The sequence below is a fragment of the Leucoraja erinacea genome, unplaced genomic scaffold (assembly GCF_028641065.1).
Source record: "Leucoraja erinacea ecotype New England unplaced genomic scaffold, Leri_hhj_1 Leri_115S, whole genome shotgun sequence".
Classification (NCBI taxonomy): domain Eukaryota; kingdom Metazoa; phylum Chordata; class Chondrichthyes; order Rajiformes; family Rajidae; genus Leucoraja; species Leucoraja erinaceus.
Window position 1 is genome coordinate 242,260 of NW_026575407.1, and position 10,241 is coordinate 252,500.

At 51.4% G+C, this 10,241-nt stretch overlaps 1 protein-coding gene across 1 annotated transcript in view; it reads right to left on the bottom strand.

Annotated features, from left to right (window-relative positions):
• Positions 1–980: 980 nt before the first annotated feature.
• Positions 981–10,241, bottom strand: part of LOC129715396 (transmembrane protein 179B-like) — a 13,752-nt gene continuing 4,491 nt past the window's right edge. The window contains exons 2-6 of the mRNA XM_055665287.1: positions 7,183–7,376; positions 5,738–5,872; positions 4,471–4,544; positions 3,157–3,161; positions 981–1,162 (exon numbers count right to left, since the gene is read on the bottom strand). Of these exons, the coding sequence (XP_055521262.1) occupies positions 992–1,162; positions 3,157–3,161; positions 4,471–4,544; positions 5,738–5,872; positions 7,183–7,376 (579 nt within the window). The 3' untranslated portion in view covers positions 981–991. The remainder of the gene's footprint in view (positions 1,163–3,156; positions 3,162–4,470; positions 4,545–5,737; positions 5,873–7,182; positions 7,377–10,241) is intronic.

Here is a 10,241-nt window from a genome sequence, read left to right on the forward strand (position 1 = left end):
CACATACACACCCCACCCCTTGTCACAGGAAGAGACAGAGATAGACAGACGCAGATGCACTGTCAGACACACACACACACTCACACACACATACACCCCTTGTCAGAGAACGAGAGATAGACACAAAGATACAGTAGATTGACTGATAGAGTCACACTATACACAGTATCAGACAGATACACAAAGTGCCTCATGGATATACACACACACGCACACACTCCGACACACAGTCAGAAAAAGACATGGTATCAGAGATACACACACACACACAATGTCAGACGCATACACACACGCACACACTGAGTGTACCTCAATGATCTACACACATATATACACAGCATCAGAGACAGACAGACACACACACAGACTTAGACAGACAAACGCAGTCACACATACAGTACGTCCTATACATACACACAGCCTTATACACTCACACTCACACTCTCTCTCACACACACACACATCCCAATACACCTTTAGACAGACCCACACTCCTGTCCACAGTCGGAAATATGTACAGCTGGACACAGACATGGCCGCTGTCGGAGGGAGGGAGAGTGGGAGGGAGAGAGGGAGGGGAGGAGAGAGGTAGCTAGAGGGAGAAAGATAGAGGGATAGAGATAGAGGGAGAGAGATAGAGGGAGGGAGAAAGAGAGGGAGGGAGAGAGTGAGGGAGATAGTGAGAGAGAGAGGGATAGTGGGAGAGATTGGGAGAGAAGGAGAGGTAAAGAGGGAGAGAGAGAGGGAGAGAGGGGGAGAGAGGGAGGGGAGGAGAGAGAGAGGGAGGGATGGAGAGGGAGAGGGAGGATGGGAGGGGAGGGAGAGGGGGGGGGAGGGGGAGGGGGGGAGAGAGAGGGAGAGAGAGAGAGAGGGAGAGGGAGAGAGAGGGAGGGGGGGAGGGAGAGATAGGGAGGGAGGGGGAAAGAGGGAGGGAGGGTGGGAGAGGGAGGCCGGTGAGGGTGAGAGAGAGGGAGGGGGGTGAGGCCCGGTCTCAGGGCCGTGGACCGGAGGGGATGAGGTGGTCGGTCTCGGACACTCTCCCCGGGGTGCTGGCTCCACCGGGCACGGCCGTGCTCAGCTGGACGTTGCGGCCCCTCCTCCACTGCACCAGCAGCAGACACACGATCACCACCCACAGGAAGAAGTTGACCCAGGTGGCCGTCTGTGTAGGAGAGATCACACCATCAGCAGCCGGAAACATCCGGAACATAGAAATTAGGTGCAGGAGTAGAGGCCATTCGGCCCTTCGAGCCTGCACCGCCATTCAATATGATCATGGCTGATCATCCAACTCAGTATCCCATCCCTGCCTTCTCTCCATACCCCCTGATCCCCTTAGCCACAAGGGCCACATCTAACTCCCTCTTAAATATAGCCAATGAACTGTGTGGCCTCAACTACCCTCTGCGGCAGAGAGTTCCAGAGATTCACCACTCTCTGTGTGAAAAAAAGTTCTCCTCATCTCGGTTTTAAAGGATTTCCCCCTTATCCTTAAGCTGTGACCCCTTGTCCTGGACTTCCCCAACATCGGGAGCAATCTTCCTGCATCTAGCCTGTCCAACCCCTTAAGAATTTTGTAAGTTTCTATAAGATCCCCTCTCAATCTCCTAAACTCTAGAGAGTATAAACCAAGTCTATCCAGTCTTTCTTCATAAGACAGTCCTGACATCGCAGGAATCAGTCTGGTGAACCTTCCAACCAACCCTTCGGTAGTCACTGACCCACACACTAGGGCGGAAACAGGCCCTTTGGCCCAACTCGTTCGTGCCGACCAACATGCCCCATCAACGCTAGGCCCGGTTCCTCACAGCGCCAGAGACCCAGGTTCGATCCCGACTACGGGTGCTGTCTGTACGGAGTTTGCACGCGTCGCTGGAGAGAAAGAATAGGCGAGGTGGCAAGTCGGATCTTTTGATCTCAAGATTTAACATTCAAGATTTAACATAGCAGTCACCGAGGTACGTTGTTGAGTAGAGTGACAGCCGCCGGAAAGAAGCTGTTCCTCGACCTGCTGGTTCGGCAACGGAGAGACCTGTAGCACCTCCCGGATGGTAGGAGGGTAAACAGTCCATGGTTGGGGTGAGAGCAGTCCTTGGCGATGCTGAGCGCCCTCCGCAGACAGCGCTTGCTTCGGACAGACTCAATGGAGGGGAGCGAGGAACCGGTGATGCGTTGGGCAATTTTCACCACCCTCTGTAATGCCTTCCGGTCGGAGACAGAGCAGTTGCCATACCATACTGTGATGCAGTTGGTAAGGATGCTCTCGATGGTGCAGCGGTAGAAGTTCACCAGGATCTGAGGAGACAGATGGACCTTCTTCAGTCTCCTCAGGAAGAAGAGACGCTGATGAGCCTTCTTGATCAGAGTAGAGGTATTGTGGGTCCAAGAGAGGACATCGGAGATGTTAACACCCAGGAACCTGAAGCTGGAAACACGTTCCACCTCCGTCCCGTTAATGTGGATGGGGGTGTGCGTGCCGCCCCTGGACTTCCTGAAGTCTACAATGAGCTCCTTGGTCTTCTTGGAGTTAAGGGCCAGGTTGTTGTCAGCGCACCATGCTGCTAAGTGCTGGACCTCCTCCCTGTAGGCCGACTCATCGTACAGACAGCAGAGAATTCCGCACACTCGCCACTAGGTTGGGGATCCACGATGATAGATGCCGCCATCTTGAGGCAGGGGCCTGGTGTTGATGCTTTCGACGGTGGGGGCGGCTGTGGTGGGCCTGAGTCCACCACTCTCTCCTGCCTCTTGCGTTCACAAGTTTCTCAAGTTCCAGGAGTAGAATTAGGCCATTTGGCCCATCGAGGCAACTCCACCATTCAATACTGGCTGATCTCTGCCTCCTAATCCCATTTTCCTGCCTTCTCCCCATAACATTTCACACCCGAATTTGTCTATCTCTGCCTTAAATATATCCACCAACTTGGCCTCCACAGCCGTCTGCGGCAATGAGTTCCACAGAAGTTCCTCCTCATCTCCTTTCTAAAAGAGCGCCCTTTAATTCCGAGGCTGTGCCCTCTGCTCCTAGACTCTCCCACTAGTGGAAACTGTGTGGAAAAGTTACCCCTCAGATCCCTATTAAATATGTCCCCTTCACCTTGAACCTGTGTCCTCTGGTCCTCGATTCCCCTACTCTGGGCAAGAGACTCTCTGTACTGTACCTGACAATGACAATTAAAATTGAATCTGAGACTTTGTGCATCTACCCGATCTATTCCTCTCATGATTTTGTACACCTCTATAAAATCACCCCTCATCCTCCTGCGCTCCAAGGAATAGAGACCCAGCCCTGCTCCAACCTCTCCCTGTAGCTCACACCCTGCCGTCTGCCTTCTATCCTCACTTAAACCATGTCCTGAGCCACAGAGTGATACATCGTGGAAACAGGCCATTCGGCCCAACTTGTCCCACACCGGCCAACATGTCCCAGCTACACTAGTCCCACCTGCCCGCATTTGGTCCATATCCCTCTGAACCTGTCCGATCCATGTACCCGTCTAGTCTTTATAGATTCGTAGAAAATAGGTGCAGGAGTAGGCCATTCAGCCCTTCGAGCTGATCATCCAACTCAGTATCCTGTACCTGCCTTCTCTCCATACCCCCTGATCCCTTTAGCCACAAGGGCCACATCTAACTCCCTCTTAAATATAGCCAATGAACTGTGGCCTCAACTACCTTCTGTGGCAGAGAGTTCCACAGATTCACCACTCTCTGTGTGAAAAATCGGTCCTAAAGGATTCCCCCCTTATCCTTAAATTATGACCCCTTGTCCTGGACTTCCCCAACATCGGGAACAATCTTCCTGCATCTAGCCTGTCCAACCCCTTAAGAATTTTGTAAGTTTCTATAAGATCCCCCCCTCAATCTTCTAAATTCTAGCTATAATAATAAATTTATTTCGTAACTGTCACTGTGTTGTGTTGTTACTTGTGGGCGGAGCACCAAGGCAAATTCCTTGTATGTGAATACTTGGCCAATAGACTTACTTACTTGGTTACACAAAAAAGCTGGAGAAACTCAGCGGGTGCAGCAGCATCTATGGAGCGAAGGAAATAGGCAACGTTTCGGGCCGAAACCCTTCTTCAGACTGATCGGGGGCGGGGGTGGGTGGGGACAAGAAAGGGAAAAGGAGGAGTAGCCAGAAGGCTGGGGGATGGGAGGAGACAGCAGGGGGGCTGAGGAAGGGGGAGGAGACAGCAAGGACTAACAAAATTGGGAGATCGGGTTTCGGCCCGAAACGTTGCCTATCTCCTTCGCTCCATAGATGCTGCTGCACCCGCTGCGTTTCTCCAGCTTTTTTGTGTAACCTTCGATTCTCCAGCATCTGCAGTTCCCTCTTAAACACAGACTTACTTACTTACTTAGTTTGGAGGGAAGATGGAAGGGGGAGAAGGAGGGGTGGTGGTGGGGGGGGGGGGAAGGGGGGGGGGGGGGGCAGTGAGCGGGAAGGAGACAAGGTCTCACCTCAGCATTGGTGAAGTTTTGATGGAACTTGGAGCCACGGATGGGAGACGTCCAGTTTAACGTCTCCCGCTTCTGAGCATCTGGAACGCAACAAAATAAAAAAGTTTGTTCATTCCGGGAGCCGGTGGATTAGCTCCCCACCCGTCCCACCAGCTCCCCGTCCCCTCCCCTCTCTGTCCCTGTCCCCCTCCCCAATTCTCCCCCTCCCCCTCCTCTCCCTCTTCCCATCATCCCCTCTCCCCACCCCGCTCCGCTCCCCCATCCCCCCTTTCCGCATCCTTCTCCTCTCCTGATTCCCTCTCCTCTCCCCTTCCCGATTTCTCCCCACCCCCTCCTCTCCATCTCAATAGACAACAGGTGCAGGAGTAGAGGCCATTCGGCCCTGCGAGCCAGCACCGCCATTCAAAGCGATCCTGGCTGATCATCCCCAATCAGTACCCCGTTCCTGCCTTCTCCCCATATCCCTGACTCCGCTATCTTTAAGAGCCCTATCTAGCTCTCTCTTGAAAGCATCCAGAGAACCGGCCTCCACCGCCCTCCGAGGCAGAGAATTCCACAGACTCACAACTCTCTGTGAGAAAAAGTGTTTCCTCGTCTCCGTTCTAAATGGCTTACCCCCTTATTCTTAAACTGTGTGTGTGTGTGTGTGTGTGTGCGTGTGTGCGTGTGTGTGTGTGTGTGTGTGTGTGTGTGTGTGTGTGTGTGTGTGTGTGTGTGGCCCCTGGTTCTGGACTCCCCCAACATCGGGAACATGTTTCCTGCCTCTAGCGTGTCCAAACCCTTAACACTCTTATATGTTTCAATGCGATGCCCTCTCATCCTTCTAAACTCCACAGAGTGTACAAGCCCACAGCCGCTCCACATTCTCTCAGCATATGACAGTCCCGCCATCCCGGGAATTAACCTGGTGAACCTACGCTGGGCTCCCTCAATAGCAAGAATGTCCCTTCCTCAAATTAGGGGGCCAAAATTCATGATATTTTTTACTGGTGGACATTTTACTGCACATCTCGTATGTGTATGTGACAAATAAACTTGACTTGACTTGACTTGACTTTTTCAGCAGGCTTATAAAAACGCCCCGACCTACTTGATGCTTCAAGTACCTACGACTGGCATCACGGCCCGCTACGACCTACCTACGACCTCGTGACGACCATGTTGCGAGTACGAGTCAAGGGCAAACTCGGCAGAATTCGGTGGTGAAAGTGGGACATGCCCCTTTAACCCACGCACAGCCCGGACAAGCGGCCTGCCCTAGCCACGGACTTACCTCTTGACTGCGGCTTGATCCATCACGGAACGGCAGAAGGTGCTGAAACCCACTCGGATCAGGCAACCGCACGTCAGCAGCAGTAGCAGGAAGACAGCAGAGATGGCCAGGCAACCCTTCAGACAGCGGGTACTCCTGTATGAGTGAGCAGACTCAGAGACTCACACACACAACTACCTCTGCCCATCCCACAGACTCTTTTCCAACTCTCTCTCCATCCCTCTCCTCCACCTCCCCCTTCACTCCCCTCCCCTCCCGCCCTCTTTCATGCATTCCCCCGACCATCCCTCTCTCCCAAAGATCCTAGATACACCACTCCTTCTAAATGCAATGGGCTGACGTGTTATACGCAACGGAGCGGAACATGGGCCTTTTTTTTCATCCATTTCAGTAACCGGACCCGACCCAGATTCAGATTCAGATTCAGATTCAGATTCAATTTTAATTGTCATTGTCATTGTCAGTGTACAGTACAGAGACAACGAAATGCATTTTCCAATCCGACTCGCAGTGTAATCAACGTTCCAGGGGGAACAGTTTGTGTTAATAAATTAAAATTCTGAAAATAAGGAGAAGATTTTTTTCCAAAGAACTATTATTTTTACGAGGATGGACTCGGCTTGTATGCGCTAGAATTTAGAAGATCGAGGGGGAATCTTATCGAAACTTACAAAAGAGGGAGTGCAGAGAAGGTTCACCAGACTGATTCCTGGGATGTCAGGACTGTCTTATGAAGAAAGACCCGATAGACTTGGTTTATACTCTCTAGAATTTAGAAAATTGAGAGGGGATCTTATCGAAACTTACAAAATTCTTAAGGGGTTGGACAGGCTAGATGCGGGAAGATTGTTCCCGATGTTGGGGAAGTCCAGGACAAGGGGTCACACACACAGTTTAAGGATAAGGGGGAAATCTTTTCGGACCGAGATGAGGAAAACATTTTTCACACACACAGAGAGTGGTGAATCTGTGGAGTTCTCTGCCACAGAAGGTAGTTGAGGCCACACAGTTCATTGGCTATATTTAAGAGGGAGTTAGATGTGGCCCTTGTGGCTAAAGGGATCAGGGGGTATGGAGAGAAGGCAGGTACGGGATACTGAGTTGGATGATCAGCCGTGATCATATTGAATGGCGGTGCAGGCTCGAAGGGCCGAATGGCCTACTCCTGCACCTATGTTCTATCTATGTTTCCCGTCTCTGCACTAGTTATCTTTGCTCCGCTACGGGATCTTTGGTGCGGAGACGGAAGCCGGTTACTGAAATGGCGCCGAAAATTCCCCATGAATCTGCCCACGGACCGTACTGCGTCTTTTTCGACAAGTGGACTATCTTGCTCGCTATATGATCTTTGCTCTCTCCCTCCCCTTCTACTACCTTCCCTCCCTCACTCCCCCCCCCCCCTCCCTCCCCCCTTGCCTCTCGCTGCCCCGCCAGCGTAGGCCCACCTCGTGTTCTCCTCCAGGAAGTAAGCGTATATGAAGTAGAAGGCGGTGCAGAAGCAGTAGACGGCGATGAGTACCGATGCCACGTCCACGAAGGCGCAGTGGGAGGCGCTGCCGGGGGCCGCGATCCTCAGCGACCGCGTGCTGCCGTTCATCTGGCTCACCCCGTAGAGGATGCAGACGCCGCCAAATTCCCCCTGGCGGAAAGATTCGCAGAGTCACAACCGACCAACACGCCCAGTCTACGCTTGCACAGGGCATCGGGGCAACATGTTAATAATAACAACAATAATAATACATACATTTTTAATCCCCTTTTCAGGGGAAATTCAGATGGTGGCCGATTGGGAAAGGAGGAGATGCAGCGAGACCTGGGTGTCATGGTACACCAGTCATTGAAGGTAGGCATGCAGGTGCAGCAGGCAGTAATGAAAGCGAATGGCATGTTGGCTTTCATAGCAAGAGGATTTGAGTCTAGGAGCAGGGAGGTTCTACTGCAGTTGTATAGGGTCTTGGTGAGACCACACCTGGAGTATTGCGTACAGTTTTGGTCTCCAAATCTGAGGAAGGACATTATTGCCATAGAGGGATTGCAGAGAAGGTTCACCAGACTGATTCCTGGGATGTCAGGACTGTCTTATGAAGAAAGACTGGATAGACTTGGTTTATACTCTCTAGCGTTTAGGAGATTGAGAGGGGATCTTATAGAAACTTACAAAATCTTAAGGGGTTGGACAGGCTAGATGCAGGAAGATTGTTTCCGATGTTGGGGAAGTCCAGGACAAGGGGTCACAGCTTAAGGATAAGGGGGAAATCCTTTAAAACCGAGATGAGGAGAACTTTTTTCACACAGAGAGTGGTGAATCTCTGGAACTCTCTGCCACAGAGGGTAGTTGAGGCCAGTTCATTGGCTATATTTAAGAGGGAGTTAGATGTGGCCCTTGTGGCCAAGGGGATCAGGGGGTATGGAGAGAAGGCAGGTACGGGATACCGAGTTGGATGATCAGCCATGATCATATTAAATGGCGGTGCAGGCTCGAAGGGCCGAATGGCCTACTCCTGCACCTAATTTCTATGTTTCTATGTCCTTGCAGCGCATTAATAAAATTACAACATAGCATTAAAGAAGAAATTTAACATTAAAACATAAAAACACCCCCCCACAATGGGTCCCACTCTGAGGGAAGACACAAACTCCAGCCCCCAATGTTATGGGAGAGATAAAATGTTCAAGAAGGAACTGCAGATGCTGGAAAATCGAAGGTAGACAAAAATGCTGGAGAAACTCAGCGGGTGCAGCAGCATCTATGGAGCGAAGGAAATAGGCAACGTTTCGGGACGAAACGTTGCCTATTTCCTTTGCTCCATAGATGCTGCTGCAGCCGCTGAGTTTCTCCAGCAATTTTGTGTGCCATCGAGTATAGAAGTTGGGAGGTTATATTGCAGTTCTTATTGAAACGTATACAAGATTATTAAGTCTGAAGAAGGGTTTCGGCCCGAAACGTTGCCTATTTCCTTCGCTCCATAGATGCTGCTGCATAGACAAAAACGCTGGAGAAACTCAGCGGGTGAGGCAGCATCTGTGGAGCGAAGGAAATAGGCGACGTTTCGGGTCGAGACCCTTCTTCGGACTGATGCGAGGGGGGGGGGGATAGGAAGAAGAAAGGAAGAGGAGGAGCCCGAGGGCTGAGGGAGAGCTGAGAAGGGGAGGAGACAGCAAGGGCTACCTGAAATTGGAGAAGTCAATGTTTATGCCGCTAGGGTGCAGACTGCCCGAGGCGCTGCTCCTCCAATTTCCGGTGGAGCTCACTCTGGCCATGGAGGAGGCCCAGGACAGAAAGGTCGGATTCGGAATGAGAGGGGGAGTTGAAGTGCTGAGCCACCGGGGAGATCAGGTTGGTTAATGCGGGCCAAGCGGTGGTGTTGGGCGAGACGATCGCCAAGCCTACGCTTGGTCTCACCGATGTAGACCTCACCGATGTAGTTATGGGAGAGATGGTCGGCAAGCTGAAAGATTTACGAGGATGTTGCCAGGACTCGAGGGTGTGAGCTACAGGGAGAGGTTGGGAGCAGGCTGGGACTCTATTCCTTGGAGCGCAGGAGGATGAGGGGTGATCTTACAGAGGTGTACAAAATCACGAGAGGAATAGATCGGGTAGATGCGCAGAGTCTCTTGCCCAGAGTAGGGGAATCGAGGACCAGAGGACATGGGTTTAAAAGTGAAGGGGAAAAGATTTAATAGGAATCTCAATCTGGGTGACTTTAATTTTGGTTTTAGTTTAGTTTAGAGATACAGCGCAGAAACAGGCCCTTCGGCCCACCGTGTCCGCGCCGACCAGCGATCCCCGCACACTAACACCATCCTACACACACTAGGGACAATTTTTACATTTTCCAAGCCAATTAACCCACAAACCTGTGCGTCTTTGTAGTGCGGGAGGAAACCGAAGATCTCAGAGAAAACCCACGCAGGTCACGGGGAGAACGTACAAACTCCGTGCTTCCAGGACAAAGGGGGTCACAGCTCTGAGGAAGGACATTATTGCCATAGAGGGAGTGCAGAGACGGTTCACCAGACTGATTCCTGGGATGTCAGGACTGTCTTATGAAGAAAGACTGGATAGACTTGGTTTATACTCTCTAGAATTTAGGAGATTGAGAGGGGATGTTATAGAAACTTACAAAATTCTTAAGGGGTTGGACAGGCTAGATGCAGGAAGATTGTTCCCGATGTTAGGGAAGTCCAGGACAAGGGGTCACAGCTTAAGGATAAGTGGGAAATCCTTTAAAACCGAGATGAGAAGAACTTTTTTCACACAGAGAGTGGTGAATCTCTGGAACTCTCTGCCACAGAGGGTAGTTGAGGCCACAGTTCATTGGCTATATTTAAGAGGGAGTTAGATGTGGGCCTTGTGGCTAAGGGGATCAGGGGGTATGGAGAGAAGGCAGGTACGGGATACTGAGTTGGATGATCAGCCATGATCATATTGAATGGCGGTGCAGGCTCGAAGGGCCGAATGGCCTACTCCTGCACCTAGTTTCTATGTTTCTATGTTAAGGGT